General features: G+C 39.7%; 1 protein-coding gene across 4 annotated transcripts in view; it reads left to right on the top strand.

Annotated features, from left to right (window-relative positions):
* SCAPER (S-phase cyclin A associated protein in the ER) overlaps window positions 1-22,218 on the top strand; it is a 142,988-nt gene that overhangs the window by 17,833 nt on the left and 102,937 nt on the right. For all 4 annotated transcript variants that reach the window (XM_077185411.1, XM_077185410.1, XM_077185409.1 and 1 more), the window contains exons 6-15: window positions 8,278-8,378; window positions 8,825-8,941; window positions 10,832-10,992; window positions 17,029-17,291; window positions 17,713-17,931; window positions 19,523-19,693; window positions 20,152-20,227; window positions 21,045-21,162; window positions 21,485-21,596; window positions 22,058-22,198. In XM_077185411.1, the coding sequence (XP_077041526.1) occupies window positions 8,278-8,378; window positions 8,825-8,941; window positions 10,832-10,992; window positions 17,029-17,291; window positions 17,713-17,931; window positions 19,523-19,693; window positions 20,152-20,227; window positions 21,045-21,162; window positions 21,485-21,596; window positions 22,058-22,198 (1,479 nt within the window). The remainder of the gene's footprint in view (window positions 1-8,277; window positions 8,379-8,824; window positions 8,942-10,831; window positions 10,993-17,028; window positions 17,292-17,712; window positions 17,932-19,522; window positions 19,694-20,151; window positions 20,228-21,044; window positions 21,163-21,484; window positions 21,597-22,057; window positions 22,199-22,218) is intronic.

Here is a 22,218-nt window from a genome sequence, read left to right as displayed (position 1 = left end):
TGAAATCAGATTTTGTTAATTGAGTTCTGATTTTGTTATTTTTGTGACTAAGCACTGATTGATTTCTTTTTCCCAGTAATGTCCTTTACTGTAGGTGGCACTGTTGTAGTTCAGCCTTCTTCACATTCATTTGCTTGCTGTTAAGTGGCTTAATTACACTCTGCTCCCTTTCTGCAGTGATAGTTATCACTCTTCTCATTCTCCCTTTGTTAAGAAAGTGATTGGTGGTCGAGTGTAAGCAATGTCTGGTTGGGATGTCACTGTAAGACACTTCCAGTTTCAAATAACCTGGATTTGTAATAGCTTGTGCATCTGGTTCACATTTTATTGTGATTTTCTAGTAGATCTTTAGAAATACCCTTGTCATTTAATAAAAATCACTCATGCTTTGGCAATGGAATTTATCACAAGCATTAAGAGAAGTCAGAATACATTATAAAAGAAATGTTAAAGAGATGACTTTGTTTTCATATTAAACATGGCTGGAAACTCAACACATTCTGGAAATGATTATCTAATCACTAATGTAAAAAAATTCATATATCAATTTAAGTAAACTTTTTTTCTTATCCTATGCATCTCATTCTCTGCTGTAATCAGACACAGCCAAATTGCTATTGAGATTAGTGTACAAATACATTTCATTGAAAGCAGCTTTGAGAACTGAACAGTAGCTCAGAGGCTTCCAAATCTCTGGTTGCTCTAACACAATTTAACATTTTGTTACTGAACTGTCTTCCTGCTCAGGAAACTTTCTGTAGAATTTTTTGGTTTAAGAAAGTCAGCCAACCTTGCACTGTAATTAAATTAGCATTTGAAACTTTTGTGACTGAAAGAACAGAAGCGTTTTGTGTCATTATCACATCTTTTGGGGGTTAGATATCGTTCAACATTTTAATCTGGCACTTGATCTGCTTTAGGATGGGGACACCACGTAGCCTGAGTGAAAAGTCTTCATTTCAGCAGACTCTTGACAATGATGTATGTATCTGTGTGGATCAGGGTCCTTGTTTGCAAAACAGAGGTAAAAAAACCAACAATGAGCAAACAGGGCAGTCCCATGTCAAATGCTGTGAAACTTATGTAATGTTCATATTACTCTTACCTTTCAAAAAATCTTTTTTTCTCAGCACAAGTGTGCCTCACCTAAGCAGCTGGAATTTGTGTTTGTGCTGTGGTCTTTTCTCTGGGATTTTCTTTTACAGGTTACTGTTAAATTATGACTATTCTTTTGATAAATTACTATCATTTCTGTTAATTAAGTTATGAAGTGTGAAACTGCTTAGTCTTGGAAAGAATTTTTACTAATGTTTCTCTTCTATAAATTCTATTATTTGTCATTATTTTATGATGGTTTTGACAGACAGTCCAGTTTCTCCCATTTTGACTGTTGGACATAGGTGGGAAATAATATTAAATAAGAAACCAAAATGGTCCCACTGCTAATCTTTCCTTCATTTTTAAGTGGTATTTTGAAAAATCCTTTCAATTAAGATAAATTCACATTATCAAAAACTTCCTTAATTTTTTACCCTTTAAATTTCTGTCTCGGTCAAGTGGGCAGGTGCTATTCCATTTAACCATTGTAGTTGTGTAAAAGTTGTCTTCTAACAAGACCCATTGTGAAAATGAAACATGACAACTTCTGGCATTTTATACCTTCTGTTCAACCTGGTAGAAAAGTATTAGTTGGGATTTTTTGGTGTTTTGTGCCTTTTGCTGTCCCCTGTCCTAGGAGCTGTTGCAGTTTTATCGATCGTGGTGTCACTGAAGATGTTTGATGCTCCCCAGTGGGAGAGGGCTCTGGTGGCTCTTTGTGGTTGAAACTGCAGACAGAAGGGTTGTGGTGAGGATCCAAACAGTGGCAATGTGTGTAAGAGGATCAGTGCTTGTGTGTATTTTCTCAGCCTTGGGCTCTGCTGAAGTTGGTATTCTGCTATTGATTTGGAACTGAGAACTCTCAAATCATGTATGTGGATATATAGATATGGCTTGGATGCTTTGTGTGGAAAGGTGTAATCAACATGGCTGAATTATTTCTGAAATAAAGGAAGAGTTCTCAAGTTAAGGCATCATCTCACTGTACATAAATCAGCTTGACCAATAGTGATAAAAGGTTAAATATGTCCTAGTAGATATGGCTGTAACCTTCAACATTTGAAATGCAAATTGTGTGGATATTCTCTATATTAGCTGGGGTTTTGTGTGTTTGTATGAATATTTTACCTACTATTTTCTAGGTTTGGGTGGCAAGTGTAGGCAGAGCAGAAATGGTAATGCCTTTAAATCTCCTGCTGTGTAATAAAAGGTGTTAAGACCAGAAGATCTGTAGCTGGGTAGAAGGCAGTTTCTGTAGTCAGTTTTGGTTAATGCAGCAGATGTCTTCAGCTGCTGTTCTTCTCTGGTGTTTTCAGGTGTCTCAGCACCTGAGTTTGTATTTATATATATGTGTGTATATGTATATATAAACAGAAACACTACACACTTAGATAAACCCCTTATTGATAGAGTTTGAGCAACTGGATCCAACAACTAATGATATAGCAAGTGTAAACTGCCTTTAACTTAATTTTGGAGGTTTCTTCCTCCTAGAATGAATTAACAGCTTCAGCTGTGTAAGAATCCATGTCTACACAACTGTTCTTTTCCTTTCAAAAAAGCTGAATTTTATAATTTAAAAATTTAGTTCAATATTCTTTTTACATGGCTCTTTAGCATTACTTAGAGCTTGTACAATCTCTTACCTTTTCACCTAACATTAATTTCTGGTGTGTTTCTGGAAGCTTTTGGCCTTCTCTTGTTTCTGAAGCTTACAGATACTTTCTTGAATCAGTCTGGTTCCATGAAAACAGTTTAATTTTGCTTGAGATTCTTATTCCCTCTTACAAAATGGAAGATTCAGCAGTGGACTTCTGTTGTTCTGCTCCTCACAAACAGCACAAGGTGAAGAGATGGCTAAAGATTTCATTAAAAGTTTAGACACATTGCATGACATTCCTCAGTGAAAGAACCCATTGAATCAATTTTGGTTAAGGCCTTTGGGTCAGGAGATGTCTGTAGAGGGCTTGAGTTGATTGAGGCCTCCCAGGAGCAGGGAGGAGCCTCTCTGAGGGCTGCTTTTGGGCCTGGGTCTGCAAATGCCACTGCTTTGACTCTCTTTGTGCAGCCTGAGAGCCCTGCTCATGCAGCTGAGCCATTGCTGGCACTGGGACAGCCACTACTGCAGCTGGAGTGTGGCACAGGAGTGCAAGGCAAGGAGTTCATTGCACCTTTCCACACAAAGCATCCAAGCCATGCAGCACTCACTCACAAAATACACCTTCCAGTTCTGAATTTGGGGATATTTAACAGGACTAAAGATCTTCCTAAGGAAATAGCTTATGGCTGTATTGTGGCAGTCTGTGCCTAGTGGAAATATCTGTGAGCATTCCTGCTGCCTCTTTATGGGCATTTACCTTTTCATTCATTGTCATTTTCCATGGATGAGTCAACAGAGGAGGACAGGAAAATGGATTCATGATCAAGCATTCAGTGTTACAGATAAAAAGGGATGAGGTCTTTCAAACTGGAGATCTATTCAGATCTATTCAGAAAAGCCAGCATGTCTTTTAGCCTGGGTATCCCTGTCCCTGCCTCTCCACCCTTTGCACCAGACATCTATGTGTATATATGTGTATATATATGTGTATATATGTGTGTGTGTATTTAAGTTTGGTGTGATTGAGTCCTTGCATGTGCCACTGCATTAATTCTTCTGGAGAACATTTCCTTTGGAAATGGTGGTGGTCCTTTGGAGCACATCCTTGTCAGGCAGGGGATTGTGGCTGCTGTGTTCAAGGTGCATCAGTGAGGAGCAGCTGAGGCCAGATGTGCTGCATTTAACACTTGGGTCTAGGAGACCATGTGCTTGCTTAAAATATTGTTTGTCACATGCTGAAGTTGATATAAGGAGAGTCCTTTGTCTAGAGGAGCTGCTTCCCTTCATCCTTTCCCAAAGCTGTAAGAGTCACTTGGACAATCACATTGGTTGAACCAACCCCAGAGCTGGCTTTAATTATCTGTAATTCAACTGTATGAAAAGGCTACAAGGAATTTTTGGAAGCAATTTTTGTGTCAAATTACTGAAACACCCAGTTAACCTTGAAAACATACATTTAAAAAAGAAGCAAGGAACTTTTAGTTTGTGTGCTAAAAGCATACTCCAGTATAAAAAAGAGTTTATTTTGGTAAAAGCTTATTTTGGTAAAAACATAAACTAAAATATTCAGTATAGATAATGAAACAGCATAAAGTGCAATAGTGATAGTAGCCATGGTTTGTAAAATAGAACCCATATTTCTAGCTTGGCTAATAAGCTAAAGTACAGATGTGGTGACTGAATTAATCTCCCTGATTCATGTGCTACTATTTTGGGTTGGACTAACCTTAAAATCCTACAGTCTTTGGTACTTCCCTGTTTGCCTCTTCCTTTTTTGAGAATGGAGAATAAATGCATGAAAGGACATTTCAAAGTGGTTGAGGGCTTTCTGAAGTGCACTTCCATTCTGTAAAATGGGATTTCAATGGGCCTATCTAGGGCCTGAGACCTGACTGAGGATTGTTCCCATGTAGCAGCTACTCTTGAAGATCTTTGTTGGTTACAAAGTCCTTTATAGGATCACCTGTAGGGATCTCCAGCTGCTCACAGTGACCCTGAGATACATTAGAAAGTCTCTTTGCCCAGCCTGGCAGTCAAAGGAGTCAGGGCTCTTCATTTCTCAGTCTCAAGGGTGTTTATTGTTTCTTATCTATAAAATTCTTTCTCCTGCCCTGCCAAGGTCAGCTCAGCAGGACAGACAGAGGCACTCTGCCTGCCCCCAGGGTGGTGTTATGTCTTTATACTAAAAACTACGTGTACAATGTTTACAGTCACTTTCCAATACCCATCACCTATGTTAGACACTGAGCTTCTACTCTAAACCAATCCAAAAGTGCCAACATCACAGCAGAAGATGGAGGCCAAGAAGAAGAAGAAGGAGAAAGGCTGGGCACACCCAGTTCCCTCCATCTTCCCTCCTGAACCTCCATACCAAAAACCCCAAAATCTGCTTTTCCACCCCATGATAACTTCACTATTATTCTACCTCAACTGTTGTGGCTTGCAGATCTTCATCTAAGGTTGGTGATTTGCTCCAGGGGTCATAATCAAACCCACAGGTGTTTTGGGCTGTGTGCCAGGGTCTCTGTGCCCCCTGGCAGGGGTCTTGGCCGTCCTGGACAGCCAGAGGGATGCCCTGGGTCCCGACAATCACCCTGTTGAAGAGACTGGAAGTCCTACTTTGAGATAAATACATGGCAAGCAGAGTGATCAATTAAAGCTGGAGAAAAGAAGGGAAAACAAAAAAGAAACATGCAGAACTGGTGATCAGAGAATTGATGAGAACAGAGAGAAGGTAACAGGAGTTACATTGTGTCTGGTTTGAGTCTCATGTCGCTGATTTTCCTCGAAGGGTTGTTTTCAGCAGTATTGCTTTTTACTTAGCTCAAACTGTCTTTAAAAACCGTCCGGGATGGATGTGACCTTGAGAAATCGTGAGCTATAGAACGGTTCTGACTCCAGTGCGGCCGCAGCACAGCGGCCCGTGGAGGTTCCTTTTTGTCAGCAGCTTCTCGGGTGGTGCAGCTTTGCCTGGCTCGGCAGGGCTGAGGGAGTGGCGCAGGTAGCGGGGCTGGCTCGGGGCCCCGGCCGGATCCGGTGTCAGAGGACAAAGGGACGGCGCCGGCCCGCCTGCCCCGCGCCAGCCGCGGCTCCCTTGCACACCAATCGAAGCCGCTGCAGCCCATCGGGGAGCTAATTGGTAATTTTAGCTGGACATCTATATGGAGTTATCTGCATGCCTGCAACGGCGCTTTCTGAGCCACTTTTGTTCTGCTCCATCCTGCTTGACAAAATGGCCCTCATGGCTTTAGGGAGAGAGATGTGCATCAGTGAGTGTGGGGCCGCTCCAGCTGCTTGTCTTGTTTGTATTCCCTTGTTCATAAAACATGGCTCGGGTTACAGCTGCATGGGTCTGCTCTGATCATTTCTGATAATGTGGAGCTAAACATTCCTTAAAATAGGTTAAACCATTTATTGTGGGTTTTTCCTGTGCTAGCTAACTTCAGAAATATAACTCATATTCACGTTAATTCTTTTTTTTTTTCTTCCTGAGGAATATGTAAGTGGCTGACTTGAAAAATAAATTATTCAGAATTAAATTTTGGTTTCTATGCTCTCATTGTTAGTCACAGTCAGCACAACTTAGCATGGGCTGACCTAAATGGACATGAATTGGATTAGAAAGCTGAAATTTTATTAGTGGAACAAAAAAAAAAAGAACTGGTTGAGACACTTGAGTTGTTCATTTCTTGAGCAGACTTTACTTAATTATTTTGGTGCTGTAAACCAACTGCTTTGTAAGAAAGATTTCTGTTAGCATTTTTGGGGAATATTTCAAAACGAAGAGGAACTTCTGCATCAGCAGTGGGATTCTGTTTGATTTCCCTCCCTGGTGTCTGACTCTGGTGCCTTTCCCTTACAGCAACCAGATATGTGGTTGCTATGTGTGTGTCATAAGGAGTAGTTAAAAGGATCCTCATGTCAAAACTGAAGCTGAATTTCAACGTTAAACAAAATGAATATTAATCCATATGATTTTATATGGAAAGGCATTTTTCATGTGTTAGAGGCCTTTTTTCTGTTAGATGGACAATTAAAAGTAAATATGTATGGGATTGATATTGCAAAAATGTGCATTAGTTACCTGGACTGTAGGAGAGTGTTTTTATTGGTTTTGGTGTCAAAGGTTTTGCTGTTAAAATTTGTAGTTATACACTTAAGAACCAATACCTTCTTATTTCTAATTGTTCCCAAAATTTCTAAGTAATAATTACTTACTTTGAGCAGAAAATCTGTCTTATTACCAGCAGGACTGACTTTGGCATAGTAAAGAACTTGTGAAACAGCAGCATTTTGTCATTAGTGTTTTTCCTTATACCATAAAATTATGTCTGTACTTTACATTCTGCATGTGAAGCTCATTGAAGTTTCATATTGAAGCTTCATTCATGGATTTTGATTCTTTTCAGCACGTTGTCACCACAGAGTACAGGACACATTTTTCTTGTCTGGGATAGAGTAGTTATGAAAGCCGCTCTCTCTGACTGCCATGAGCTCACACTCTATCCCTGAGAGGGCCATTCATGTGCTGTGTTGGTGATATTCAGCTTTGCTGAGGAGGTGCTTTAGGTCTGGGTTTTGTCATGTTCAGTCAATGATTTTTGAGTTTATGTGTGGAATTTAAGAATTGCTCCTTTCCCTGCCAGTGGCAGCAGATGGCTGTGTTTGCCCAGGTAACACAACTGAGAGTTCCATGATATTATGTTTTGCTCAGCCTTTCACTGAAAAACTGGTGCCATTAACTGAGTAGAGGCAATTTACCTTGAGTTTTTCCTTGTTTCTGGATGTAATCTGACCATACCATAGGCACCACACTCACACATTTGTGCCAACTGGGCATCAGTAGACACAGTCAACATTTCTCAAAGTTCAGGTTGTTTTAATCAGAAACAAGTCTCTTCAGCCACTGCCATTTTGTCTGTGATTTTCTTCCTGGTGTAGTGTGAAGTTAATTGATGTGTCCTTTTTTAACAGTTCATTTTATTTGTTGGAGACCAAGATGTGGTTCCAGATTCAAACTGCTTCATCAAGGTTTTGCATATTCTGAGTAAATCCCCAGCATGCCCACATAGTTTCTGACAGTGTAGGTTTTAATCCCACCTAGGTTCTGATGCTGCTGCCTTTGTGTAGTTTTGTCTGCTTTTACTTCACAAACAGATTAACTGTGATATTTTTAGTTTTCCACAGGCCTGTTAGGTTTTATGCAGTTTTGCTTTCTTGGTGATGTATGTTCAGCATATTTCAAAAGATAACTGACTGAAAAAGGGGCATAAGTAATGAAACAGGTGTCCTTATGTGTGTTAAGGATTATTTTCCTGCAAATGTTGCTATTTTGTCCTTATACATTGATGCTGACACAGACCTTGAAGAATGTGCACCTTTTTTCTTTAGGATAAATGTTTTAATGATTGTTCACATAAAAATCTTAATTATCTGTGCCTTCTTGTTTTCAGGGGTTTTCCTGGGTTTATTTCTAATGAGAAAGCTAAATAGTAAATGTCCTTCTTTCTTTTCAGGTCCTTTATTGGGGTGGGGGATTGTTTTTAAATAGAAAGATTGATGTGATGGTTGCTTTTCAGGAAGTCCTGATGATGCTTGATAACTATGTAAGGGACTTCAAAGCATTGATTGATTGGATACAGCTACAGGAGAAGCTAGAAAAAGCTGATGCTCAAAGCAGGTAATTAGATTTATATTTTTTAATCTACAGTGAGAGTAAAGTTCACAGTAAACTTCATTTTCTAGCAGAGCTTCAGCAAATAGAACCAATTTTCCTTTTGGACAAAATGGGTGTGAGGACATTTTATGTGCATTGTCACTGTCACTTAGAAGTAGAGGATGTTTCAGTCCTTCCCTCATCTTTTCCTTTTGAATGGTTGGTTTGATGCTTTGCTCTATACTGGAATTTGAAATAAACATTGTAATCTTGAGAAGAGGCATTATTTTGGATATGGGTGTGGCTGATAGGGTTTGTAGTAGTGTAGAAACAATTGCTAAGATGAATGATTCAATTCAGCAGGATTTGTTACTATACTGAGCATTTGTTGGTTCTAGCTTTGCTTTAAGATGATAAAGGAAGAGTTATTGTGAATTGTATTTTTAAACTTTTCTTTCCTGGGTTTGCAGACCAACTTCCCTGGCTTGGGAAGTAAAGAAAATGTCTCCAGGACGCCACGTGATCCCAAGCCCCTCCACAGACAGGATCAGTGTGACATCAAATGCTCGAAGGAGTTTAAATTTTGGGTATGAAACCAACTAAGAAGTTTATTGAAGCTAAAATAAAGATTAATTTGAAGCAAAGCTCATGAATGCACTATTTTTCTGTAGTAACCAATGTATTGTTTTCTTGTTATTAAATCATATAAGCAATTTTTTGCATTCCTAAAAAAGAGCCCATGATCTCTAAAGGAAAATCCTATCAAGGACTTAATTTTTCCTGACTTTGTAATACATTTAATTACTGGTCATGACAAAGACCTGAAGATAAAATACTGTCAGTGTATTTCATGTGATCTGTTTAGTACTCTCTTCTCCCTACAAAACAAAGGTCAGAATGTCTGTAACTGGATTTTAAAATGGCCAGTGCGTGCAATGTGAATGGCCAGCTGAATGAGCATAAGTGTATATAGGTCAGGAAGAGTGAGTGTAAAGTGAGATGATGATGGTTCTGATGATGAGTGGCAAAACTGATACTAGTTCAAATGTAGAGCATCTTGTATACTACAGTAAAGCATCTTTTACTTGTTGAAATGAAAATGTCTGAAAGCAGTCCAACAAAAATGTGCATAGATTTAGAGCAGCACTGCCTGGCACTGTCTCAGTCTGGAGAGCACAGATGTGTGCAGTTGAAATCTTGCTCAGAGCATGTGCTGAAAAACAACAACCTTCAGGTTTGTTGGGATCTCAGGAACACACTGCCCAGTTTCCTGAGTGCTTGCATTGTCCTCAGCAGAGATGTGACACTGGACTGTTTGGTCAGCACCTCTGAGGATTGAGCTCTCTGAAAATCAGGTATTTCTACAAAAATACTACAAAGTGTGTTTGGTGTAGGCCCTGTGTAGGTGAATCTGTTGATTCCTACCTGACAACACCTGAGAGGTGTCTGCTGAAATGCCTGGTGGTGGGGAGAAAATATGCACAAGCACTCAAATGAAACACTTGAATCTGGTGGAAATCAATGCTCTTTTTTTTTATTTTTATTAGAACACAACAGCTCAGCACAATTAGTCTTTCAGCCAAGCCTTATTTGGCTGTAATAACCTGTTGCTGCTGGAGCTGTTTTATTCACAATCACAGGAACATGATGAGAAACTGTGTGTTAGAGCAAGGAACAGCAAGATGAGTCTTCTGTCCTTCACACTTGCAAATTTTTTTCTTCTTAGTGTGTGTCTCAAAGCAAGGCAACCCCATAGGGCTACAATATTTTGTGTGTGAGAGAGAAAATAGGATGGAAAATAAGGGCTGAGACATACTTGGTGCTACAGAATTTTTTGGCAGAATGCTAGGAGTTACTAGGAAAGGAATAGGGGATAGAAGAGCAGGTAGTGGTGTAGCTCTGTAGAAATTCATGATTCATACCTGTAGTCATCTTCACATCTTCCCCAAAGCAGTGTAGAAAAAGTAGGAAAAGTACAGAAACTAGAAACAGGGACAATCAGAGGTATCCAACAGCATTGATACAAAACCAAAAGAATTTGGAGAAGCGATAACAAGAAAGGTGTGATAAATAAAATCACTTATGTGGAAGATGAGTAGGAAAATCTGTTCATTATTTTTCATGAAAAGGAATTGGGAGTACTAAATGGTCAAATGCCAGGCTTGAAATGACAGGAGTATTTTTCAAGACTTAGTATGTAGAATTTATGATGCATTGCTTTGGTTGCCAAAAACATTAATGCCTTCAGAAATTAGCATTACAACAATTAAATTTAATCTTGTTTATTAAAAACAGCAATTAGTTGAGCAAATTACAGCAACTTTTCAGTGTAAATTGCTGCAAGCTGGAGAGTTTGCCAAAGGAGAGGTTGTTCTGTTCAGCACTGTTCTGATGGTCTCTGAGACTCTGATAAAGCTTTCTAACAAAGCATTCTGTTACTTGACCAGACACTAAAAAGAGCTGTGACTTTCATTTAGGAACCCTGCAGTGACCATTTCTGCAACACGCCTGGCTCCCTCTGGAGTAAGTTGGGCCGATAAGGTAAAAGCCAACCATGGAACTAAAGCTGCCAATCCTGAGCTGGCAACAGCACAAGCCTGCCTGGCACCTCCTGCACAGAAGGCACTGCGGAAAAATGGCAAGTCCCCTTCGGTGGCCTCCGTTATTTTCACAAACTCTGTGGGATGAAGTGAATTCAAAATGTGATGATCTGTGTTCTAAGCAAAATTAAACCTAGTTTTGCAAAGTACAATGTTTAAATTCAGTGTGGAGATAAAAGATTTATGCAGCCTTTTATTGCGATAGTTAAGTTTGAGCCAAAAGTGGGTTTTCATGTGAAGGTAAAATTCTGCTGTATTTTCACAAACTAGAATTTGGTCTGTTAAAACCAGTTTATAACATCCCAAGAAGCAAAAGGTCTTTGGTCACAAACTGCCAATCTAACTGACTGCAAGTTGGGATGGCTTAACAATATAAAGAGTAATGCATGTCCAGGAATCTGGGATAAGCTCAAGGTAGTTTTATATGTCCTGGAAGAACATGCTATTATAACTATGCTGAAGTAACAATTGATGCTTTTTTTGGAAGACAAGAGTTACCACATTTAGTTATGAATTTTTTTTCTAAAGATGCTCTTTGGAGAATGTTTGATTCAGGATCTTTTGTTCTAGAAAAGATTGATTTAGTTGCAGACATAAAAAACTACCATTTGGTTTATAAAATCAGTTTCTTTGTGCTGGATCTCTGAGATTGTCTTCAGAAATGAATTCTTTTTCATTTATTTTCTTCATGTGTGGTCTCAGATGACTTTCAGGCAGGATGTAGAAATGGATATTCTGAAAGAAAATTAAAAGTGCGCTGCTTTTTTTTTTTTTTTTTTTTAAGTTTCAGGAAGTGCATGTATCAATTTAAGATAGTTGTATTTTCAACCTAGGAGTAGTAGAAGCTCTGTATGGTGACTTGCAGACTTGTGGCATATCATGGAAGTAAAACACCTTGTCCAGGGGTCTGGCATGTAAAGTGAATGAGTTCAGGAGTGGGTTCCTCTGCTCAGAGCAGAACCATCACAGCCATACTCCAAGGGTGCTGGTTGCAAGGGGGATCCATGGCTGCTGCCTGTGTACAGTTGCAGTGAGCTGCTTAGAGAGCAGGAGCTGTGTGGCTGAGTTTTCAGCACTGTACTTGATGTGTAATTGCACTTTTGAGATAAACCAGTGGTTGAAGTTGCTTGTAACAAAAGCTTTTTCTGGTGATTGTCGCTCGTAATAGAGTGAGAGGGCTCCAAGCTGCTAAAATTCCTTTATTAGGTGTTCCTGTGCATAGGGACAACGTTGTTAGCTACACAGGGAATAAAAGTGATCTGTATTTCAATATGGATAATGTATTTTAAGGGGCTAAGAGGAAAACAAAATACTTTGTTCCTTTCAGAGGCTTTTAGAGGGCTGAAGAATCAGTCTTGTGCGCTGTTTTATTGAATGTTGCTTTCAGCTGATGAGCTCCAAAAAGAGAGAAGCCCCTTAGGTCATGTAGTACTGGCTACAAGTGTTCAGTAATCTTCAAATCAAATGGAGGATGCAATCCAGACTTGAAACATTTCATTTTAAGAAATAACAGTCATTCCTCTAGACTTTGTTTATTCTTAGGAATCCCTAATTGCTGACATTGAGCATTGGAGAATTTTTTCAGTGATTTGCTGGTGGTTGAATTGTTATGTTTTTAACAAATCAAGTTCTCTGTAGGAGCATGTTGTCCAGTGTGTGGGAGGTGGAATCACTTTGGTAAGATCCAACTATCCCCACCGATGAAAACAGAAGAAAATCTGTGAAGTTTGTGTGAAGGGAGCCACAGGGGCTCTTCACATGCATTATGGGAGCAGCTCTGAGGCTGGTGTATCTGCTCTGCCCTTGCCCAGCTAATGCACTCCCCAAACAGCTGTTGGGGCATGTGGGCCTTGGGGGAAGGGTTCCCCCACCTCTTGTAATGCTCCCTTCCCACCCAGAGCCCAGCTGGGGCTTGCAGCCACAGGATTTTCCCAGACACTTTTTCTCCAGTGATTTCCAACAGCATTATCATTAGGTCTCACAATGGTTTTCTGATGAGGATGAGTGGTATGATACTGTATCTGTTTCATGGTTGATGCAATTTCCAAATTTAACTAAGTAAGCCCTTAGGGAGAAAGAAAATGCATTATTTTTCCATATAGTTCTTTAATCTTTCCTTTTCTGAATGCATAATTAAATGAGGTTCAATCATCTTATCTCATTTCCCTCATTAAACTTACTGTTACCCTCAATATTTTAATGAATTTTAAAAAATTGTCTTTCATGCTTGAGTGTTTTTTACAATATGAAATCTAATCTCTTCTTACTGTCTGAGCAATTTCTGTTCATGAATTCCCTGGTGCTTGTGGTAAAAAGTGAGATTAATTATACAAGTTTAGAGTGTGTATTAGAAATGGAATAAGTGCTTACAATTAAAATAATGTTATTACAGGATTTAGGACAAAGAACAGTCTAGAACATGTGAACTTCTCAAAAGCACTAATTTTTTTTTTCTGCTGCCATACTTGAATCTGGTTGGTTTTTATTGTTATTACTATCATTATCATCTTTCTTGGATGAATTGCTCATGTCCATAGCTGTGAATAGATGTCCTCTGTAATGTGCCTAAGACTGGAGACCTTGCAGGATGTCCAGCCCTCTCAGGCAGCTGTCCTGGTTTGGCTCAGATGGGGCTGAAGTTTATTTCTGTGGGGGTTTGGGCAGAAAGTCAGTGGTGAGTCAATTTTTTAGAGGGGCTGTGCATCTCCTGAGGTAGAACCCCAGGAGCTTGCACACAGGTGCCTGGATTTCTGTGTGTGGTGTTCCCAGTGAGCTCCTTGGCCACTTCTTCCAGATGGAGCAGCTTGCCAAGACCTGGAGGCTGGGAGGGCCCCTGAGATGACAGATGGATGACAGACAGGCTTGTCACATCCATGTAACACAAGAGCAGGCAGGGACAGCCAAGTTCACATGAAACTAGAGAATGATCAGGGCAGGCACATGAATTATTCATTCTCAAAGCTCTGGGAGTAATCAAACCCAGCATGTGATATGTAGGCTGTGGAGATGGCTACTGGGCTATAAGAATTCCACACAGAGGGAAAACCATGGAGGAAGATGGGTGCCTCACTGAGTATTAACTTTGTCTCTCATTAGATGTGATCTAATGTCAATAAACATATTAGCTTTGCAAACTCTTATTTAAAAACGTGCCTGGAAGTGACTGAATCCTGAACTGCTTGGTGAATTAAAATGAACAGAATCTTCTGGTGCACTGCAATTGTCAGGTGGCATCACACTGTTAAACTGGCTCCAGGTAGGTCAGGAGTCTGAATACATCCATGAATTAAAACTGCTTTGTCTTTAAAGAAGTCACCAAACAATATTCTTTCAAATGCAAGTATTTCTGGGCTATTAAAATGCTTGGTTGAGTCTTGGGTAATAAATATGAATCTGACAGTGAACAAATGCAAATTAAAAATTGAACATGTGTGGCTTTTATGAAAAGATTTGTTCTTACTTTAGTAAGTGTGATTATGGTTTTTCTATGCTCTGAATAATTTTATTCTGATTCATTCTGTCATTTTAGACTGCTAAGAAATATGCCACGAGACAAAGAACAACTAGGCAAGACAGGCAAGAATATTCTTTTTTGGTAGAATAAGCTTTAGTAGATATTAGTAGAAGATACTAGTATGATTATTAAGATACATTTATATGATTAATATATCTTATTATCTAGATGTTAGTAAAATTATGTTTAGGTAGTAGATACAACAAAAGGGTATCTTCTGATCCTTTTAATGTAGAAAAGATGCTTTTATGTAAAAGGCGACTTCAATTGTCAGAACAAATAGCAGTGAATGTTTCAACAATCTTGTTTTGCAAATGACAAGCAGAAAGACTTGCAACCCAAAAGTTGCTGCAGTAAAGCAGTGGTGGTTTTTTGGTTGATTTTAGCAGTTCTTCAGACCAATCTCTGCTGTTACTTGCCAGAGAAATTTCTTGGCCAGATTGGGTCCTAAGCCAGATACAGCAGAGTCTTCGTGGTCCCATTGGTTACCAAAATGGGTGGGGTGGGAGACAAAGTGCCTGAGCAGTCCTTGTCCCACAGGGTGCAGAGCCAGGTGCTGCACAGGCTGGGAGCTTTCTGCAGTAAATCTGGTTGTGACTCCTGGGGAATTAAACCCTGTTCCCTGGAGAATGGCTGCAGTTCAGATTGTCCCTGGGAGGGCAATGTGTTCCAATCACCATGTCCTGTAGGTGATATTTTTTCTATATGAAGATGAAGAAATTAAAGAAGGCCAAAGTTGCCTCCAGGGGTCAAGTGGGAAGTCTGTGGTAAAGGAAAATTTAATTGGTGTTTTTTTGACTGCTATTCTTGTCAGTGGGACACACTGAAATGTGTGCAAATGCACGTGAGGAGAAGGAACACAGAAAGGCTTTTTGCAGACTCTGGTACCAGCAGGGATCTGAAGAGATCAGCCATATTCACTCAGACAGTTTGGGAATTTTGTTTACTTAAAAATACACAGTAATTTTTCTAGACTGAAACTGTCTCAACAGTAAAATACCAAATTATTTTTTGGTATCTATCATTGAGGTTTGTGAACAGTTACATAGTTATGTAAAACCAGCTGTTGCAAGAGCTGCTCAGCAAAGATAAATTCCAGTACAGTCCTGTCAAATTCCCTGGTAACTCAGGAGTTACACCAGCTGTTGGGCCAGGCTGCTGTGTTTCATCCTGAGCTGTTACAAGAACCTCACAGTTAAATAGCAGTGTTTGTAAAATGCTGGGTGCCAAGGGCAGCAAAGGATAAACGTGCCATCAGTTCTGGGTTTGGCTCATTTCCAGTTTTCTGGTTACTGCTGCTGTTGGACAGCAGTTCAAGTGCACCTAAAGGCTGTTTAGTCCAGGTCATGTGTTAAACTTTAACGTTTGAGCTCCAGCTCTGATCTTTCTGCCTGAGCTGTATGACTATCTTTGTTAGTAAAAGCTTTAGAAACACCCTGAGAATTAATTGTTTATACAAGTTTTATTCTAGATTATTACCTTAAAACAGTGTTGGGATTTTTTGCATCTCTACTCCTCCAGGTAAAAATAATCTCCTACACCCTTCTCCTCTTTTCATGTAAACAATCTTGAGAGCAGCTTTTTCCAGTATGTTGGACAATATATACATAGTTAGTTCTTGAGTTTTTTGCAAGAATTTTTGTTCAGCAAATAGACAGGCCTGAGCTTACCTTTCACACTTGTGAGTTGTACTGTCAGGCTTCAAAAAATCACTTATGGTTCTTTCAAGATGTGTGGGAAATTATATGCTGCTATTAATTGCTGGCCACAAAAATATTACATATGGAGAAGGAGTTCACCTTGAAATCTGGTCACACCTGGGACCTGATGCTTCAGGCAGACAAATGTAACTTTAAATGGTTTTCAAGTACTTACCAACATCAGAAATATTGATCAGAAAGTTGTATGTAACAGCTGTATAGAAATCAAATTGGAGAAAACTGCTTTTCTATTTTCTCCTTCAGCTTGCAGTCCTAGTCTAGCAATATTTTGCTATTTCCTGGAATCCAGGAAAAGCAATTTTCTAAAAGCTGACCCCAGTTAGTATGTTTTGGTTACCAGAGTGAAACAAATAGAAAAAGATGTAAAGAAAGCACTGGCAGAATAGTAAGGATAGTGAGCCACATTTCTGCCTTCCATGCTAAGTTGTGCTATTTTGTCTGTACTTGCACTTCCACAAAAGGCCTCTAACGTTACTGTTGCTGCAGAGAAGAGCAGATGCTGTTGCTTTGTTGTGCTTTACCATCTCATGAAATAGCAAGGAAACACATGGCAAGCTTAAGTACACCTTGCCATTTCCCACAGCTTTTTGTGCCTGAGTGCTTCACTCTGCAGTAACAGAACGTGTCCCGTGAATGGAGTTGTCTGTGTCTGTAATACCAATAGCATTCCTTCAAGTAAAAAGCTTTGCTGAAGAATATCTCATTGATTTTTTTGGTATTGATTTTTAGAGAGAACATCTTTCTCCCACAACTTGTGTAATACTGTAACAAAGCAGTTGTTTCTAGTGCTCTATTTAGAAGTGTTCCTGTCTGAGGGTGGGGGTGTTTTTCTCCCGTAGATCGGAAGGACGCAGAGGGCTGGGAGACGGTGCAGCGTGGGAGGCCCGTTCGATCTCGCTCCACTGCTCTGGCAGCAAAAGCTCCTGCAGCTGCAGAATCACTCAAGTCCAGGGGTGACAGTGACAAAGAAAATGTCATTTCACCACCAGCAGAAAACAAGCATGGGAGCTCAGTCACTGACAGTGCTGCATCTGAAAGCACAGAGCTGGTACAGAAGGATCCTTTGCATCACTCTGAGGGTCCCCTTACTGAGAAGACTCAGGTCAGTCCATCATTTTGAACTGCTTTCTAACCTTAAATCTTGCAACTTTTCTTCAGAGCATTTTCTAAAGGTGGTGTTGGCTAGAGCTTTTGTGAACTTACCAGATCGGGAAAGGCTGTTCAAATAATGGTTATTTCAGTTACATTTATGGGAATGCAGTAGGATGTCAGCTTAAGTGGGCTAATTAAAATTATGGTGCTGTGGACAGCTTTTCCATGTTTTCCAACAAGTCAGCATTCAACACATCTCATACATACATTTCAGGTAGAAAGATCCAACTTTGGCAAGGTAATGAGCACCTGATATAAGTGAAGTTATTTGCATCACTCGCTGTTGTTGCCAGTTATTTCCTTAAAATTTGACTCTGACTTTAAAAATCAGTAGGTTCCATTTTGTTAATTTTGCAAATGCCTCTTGTTAGTTCCCAGCCTCAGAAGCCAATGGGAGCACTGGCACAGCATTGCAAGGGGATTCCTTAGAACCAGCTCCTGAGATGCCTCCAGTTCTCAGCAGTACTGACTGCAGTTCAGAAACTCTGCAGATGAATGAGGCTTCCCCCCAGAGCACTGGCTGTGCAGACTGGCATCAAACAGAAAAAGCTAAATCTGAAACTGAAATGGATCCTGCAGATATTTCAAATGTGAGTGCTGCCAGATTGGTAAGAAACCTCATAAGATTTGTGAGTGAATAATAAATCTAAGCCTTAATTTTCTCAGTCTGTGTTGCACAGTGTTTGCTGTTAGCCTTATGTAAAAACTGTGGAAAAATCTATGAGGTACCTACTGTAGGAAAAATAAATTGTTGCACAGATACTTTTCTTGTAAAATTTAATTCTGGTAAAGTTTCAGAACTTTAACTAGAAAGATAGAAGTGTGTTACTTGGAATAAATAGATCTTTTCTCTCATTACTTATTTTAATAATGTTTGTGCTAATTTTTCATTTCCTTCCACTAGCAGTCATTTTAAGTCACACTCTCATTAAAGTCTTGCTTCAGTTTTGCTCATCATTCAAACTGGAAACACATGGGATATCAAAATTCTGTTAGAAACAGAGTCAGACCTCTGCCTTTTAAGTCTTGCTGAGCTGCTCTGCTGGGTCTTCCTTTACAACAAGCAATTTGGAGGAATGCCATTCTTAAAGCAAAAAGCATGAAGTCAGTTTTCTGTTTTTATCTGGTTTCCCAAAAAGAATATCATTTCCTGTCCAGAGAATTCTGCAGGTCTCAGGGTGTGTCTGCTTCACTGGGATTCTCTGAGTGGAGAGTTACAGTAATGTTACATAAAACCCAGGTTATACTTTCAGGTGCTTTGTTTTGTTTTGGATTTTTAGGGGGTTATGTTCATTTTGGTTTGGTTTTGTTTTGTCAGATTAAAATTCTGATTTGCAGAAGTTTTCCTGTAAATCACTTTCCCTTAAACTTTTGCAAACTGGAGTCCTGCTAGGTAATTTCCAAGCCAAGTACCTGTTTGCTTTTAGAACAGATTTCAAGCATCTCAGCCACTAACATTGTTTGAGATGTTTAGTTCTTAGCAGTTCAGGATGCTGCCAGGTTGGTGGGATCTGTGTCTCTTGGAAGGGTTTTACTGCCCCAGATTAGCCTGCTTTAAACCCCAGTTTGTGTACTGTGGTGCACTGTCTGGTACTGGAGTGGAAGTGGTCTGGTTAATGCTGGACACTAAAGAAGGAAACACAATCAGCATCTCCAGGCTTACATTTTTGCCCCACTCTTTTGCCCTTCATGTTGGAAATCAAGTACAGCCTGAGATTCCATTATATTAACTATGGTGAAATTTCCAGATACAGTTCATGCAGATAATGTCCATCTTTAAATAATACTTTGGGGCATGGTTACTTTTGTAGAGGTGACAGCATGGCATGCACTCATGTCTCAGAGTATGCCTTGCTTAGTCCCTAAGAGTAAGTATTTAAAGCAGTAATTGCAGGAGAACTGTCTTTGTGCTTTTAATGACAGGGTTGGCAGAAGAAGTTTTTAACTTATGTGAATAATTAATTTTGTGTTCCATGTAGTTACTAAGTGAATTAATAGTTGCTAACACTTTTTAGTGGGGTTTGTATTTTCAGCTACTTTGACAAAATATATCAATAAAAAAAACTGTAAGTAAAGAGAAGTTGAACAAAATACCATAGAATTCATGTTAACCATGTAGAATCCTCCTTTTTGTGCCTGCTACTGATTTTGGTTATTTTTCTGGTGTCATGTTTGCTCCAGTCCATGGCAGAAGTCCTGGCTAAGAAGGAGGAGTTGGCAGATCGTCTGGAGAAGGCCAATGAAGAAGCCATTGCCAGTGCTATTGCAGAGGAGGAGCAGTTAACCAGAGAGATTGAGGCAGAGGAGAACAATGACATTAACATCGAGACTGACAATGACAGTGACTTCTCTGTGAGTGTCCAGTTCATTGTACTGTACCCTGTTGAAGCTGTGTTGTCAGTGGAGAATGAATATAGAATTTTTAGTGGTTTTTTTGGCATTGAAGTAACCTGTTTGACATGTGCCATGTAATCATTGTCCCATACTGAGGGATATTTAGTCTTACTAAAGTCTGCAGCACTGTGCTGCTGAGTGGTGCAGAGCCCTCTGAGCTTACAGTCAGTGTCCTGCTGCTGATTTCTGGGTGCAAAACAGGGGGAGCTGACACTTCTTACATTCATTGCTACTGTGGAAGAGTAGATGAAGCAAAAGTCTTCATTTTTACTGTCAGAGTGGGAACAGCATTGACCTTTGGGGAGGCCAGTTCTGTTTGGAAACATTGCTGAATATTGCTAAGTTGGCACTGTTTAATGTGTGTGCACCTGTGAGTTAAAGTTTGTTTTTACTCTCTGGTTCATATTAAATTTCAGGCTAATATGGGCAATGGAAGCATATCCTTCTGTGGCTTGTCTATGGACTGGAATGATGTTCTGGCAGATTATGAAGGTAAATTTTTGTATATTACTGTGCTTACATGGAAATCTAAAATTTAGAAAAATGCCTGTTTTATTCATGGCCAGTTAAGGTTTTCGAAGTTTGCCCAACACATTCCAAGTAATGTTATCTTCTCTGTTGTTTCCTGAGGAAGGATGGACTTTGTGTTCAGACTGTCTCTGTGTCTCATTGTTCTTCAGTTCTCTTTCTGCATCTCTCTATTAGAATTTTATGGTTTTTAATCCAGATTTATATTATCATCTGGATAAAAGTGTAATAAAATCATTAAGCATTAAAAAAGGACAGGTATTAAAGATGCTTCAGTCTGTATTTGCACCCTGGCCCAAGGAAACCCATCTGAGAGAGAACTAGAGAGACTAATCCTTATTATTGGCATTTCTTGTAGAAAAGTGTGTTTAAATTATCCCCACTGTGGCGGTGTTCGGAGGGGTGCCAGGATGAGGGAAGAGATGAGGATCTGACTCCATGTTTCAGAAGGCTGATTTATTATTTTATGATAAATATTATACTAAAACTATACTAAAAGAATAGAAGAAAGGATTTCATCAGAAGGCTAGCAAGGAAAGGAAAAGAATGGAATGATAACAAAATCTTGTGACTGACCAGAGAGTCTGAGACAGCCGGACTATGATTGGCCATTAATCAAAAACAACCACAGGACACCAATCACAGATGCACCTGTTGCATTCCACACAGCAGATAATCATTGTTTACATTTATTTCTGAGGCCTCAGGAGAAAAAATCCTAAGGAAAGGATTTTTCCTAAAACATGTCTGTGACAGCCCACCTTTGTTTGTCCCTGTGCAGCTCGTGAGTCGTGGCGCCAGAGCAACTCCTGGGGAGACCGAGTGGAGGAGGAGCCCGCGCGTCCCCCCGGCCACGGCATCCACATGCACGAGAAACTCTCCTCACCCTCACGCAAGAGGTGCTGCCCTTGGAGCCTGCCTGGCTCAGCCAGGGAAAACTGGCAGCCTAACTCATGGCTGCTGGAAACTCTTCAAAAATCTGCTCTCCTTGAGTCTCTGGGTGGAAAGTGCTACAGAAATCTGTATTTTTTCATGAGTGGGCTCGTACTTCATTGTCCGCTAACTAAAGAAGTCTAGAAGAACAGTATTCACATTTACAGGATATAATTGCCCTCCAGTGGCCTATTTGTTTTCTCTTAGTGAAATGGCATAGAAATGTTTGCTGCACTGTCAGTTAATATTGTCTAACTTGATTTTACTCTTCTTTGGTTTTATTAAAAGAACAATAGCAGAATCCAAAAAGAAGCATGAGGAGAAACAAATGAAAGCTCAACAGCTGAGAGAAAAGTTACGTGAAGAAAAGACACTGAAGCTTCAGAAATTAATGGAGAGGGTAAGTTTTCTGTGATGTAAAGGGCTGCTCTGCTGCCTTGCAGGAAAGGATTTTTTTCCACATAGTAGACATATTAGAGATTCAAACTAATGGTGAAATGAAGTTGTCTAGTGGAAATGAAGTTGTCATCTCCATCTGAGTTTACATAGTTTTCACACCTGACTTGTGCATCACAGCAATTAAAGAAAGCATTATTTCAAATAATGAACTTCTTGACTGTTTTATAGGCAACAATCTCAGATTCAGGGAAGGTATGACAGGAAGAGAAATGTATTGCATGTATTCAACAGAAATGGTAAAAACTCACCAAACTGAAGCAGTGTACTTCGAATTAAACTTAAGGCAGGCTTTGTGTAGGGCATGAAAATATTTTATTACTGTGAAGAAAGCTTCAAGGATTAGAAGATTCAGGCCCTGTTGTCAGAGGTTGTGTTAGTAATGACTTGACTCCTTGTGTGTAGGAGAAAGATGTGAGGAAATGGAAAGAAGAATTGTTAGATCAGAGGCGCAGGATGATGGAGGAGAAGTTACTCCATGCAGAATTCAAACGTGAAGTGCAGCTACAAGCAATTGTGAAAAAAGCACAAGAGGAAGAAGCTAAGGTGGGTGACTTTGTTTTCAA

This window comes from Agelaius phoeniceus, chromosome 13 (assembly GCF_051311805.1).
Source record: "Agelaius phoeniceus isolate bAgePho1 chromosome 13, bAgePho1.hap1, whole genome shotgun sequence".
NCBI lineage: Eukaryota > Metazoa > Chordata > Aves > Passeriformes > Icteridae > Agelaius > Agelaius phoeniceus.
Note: the sequence above shows the minus strand (reverse complement) of the source record. Positions and strands in the feature narration are given on the sequence as shown.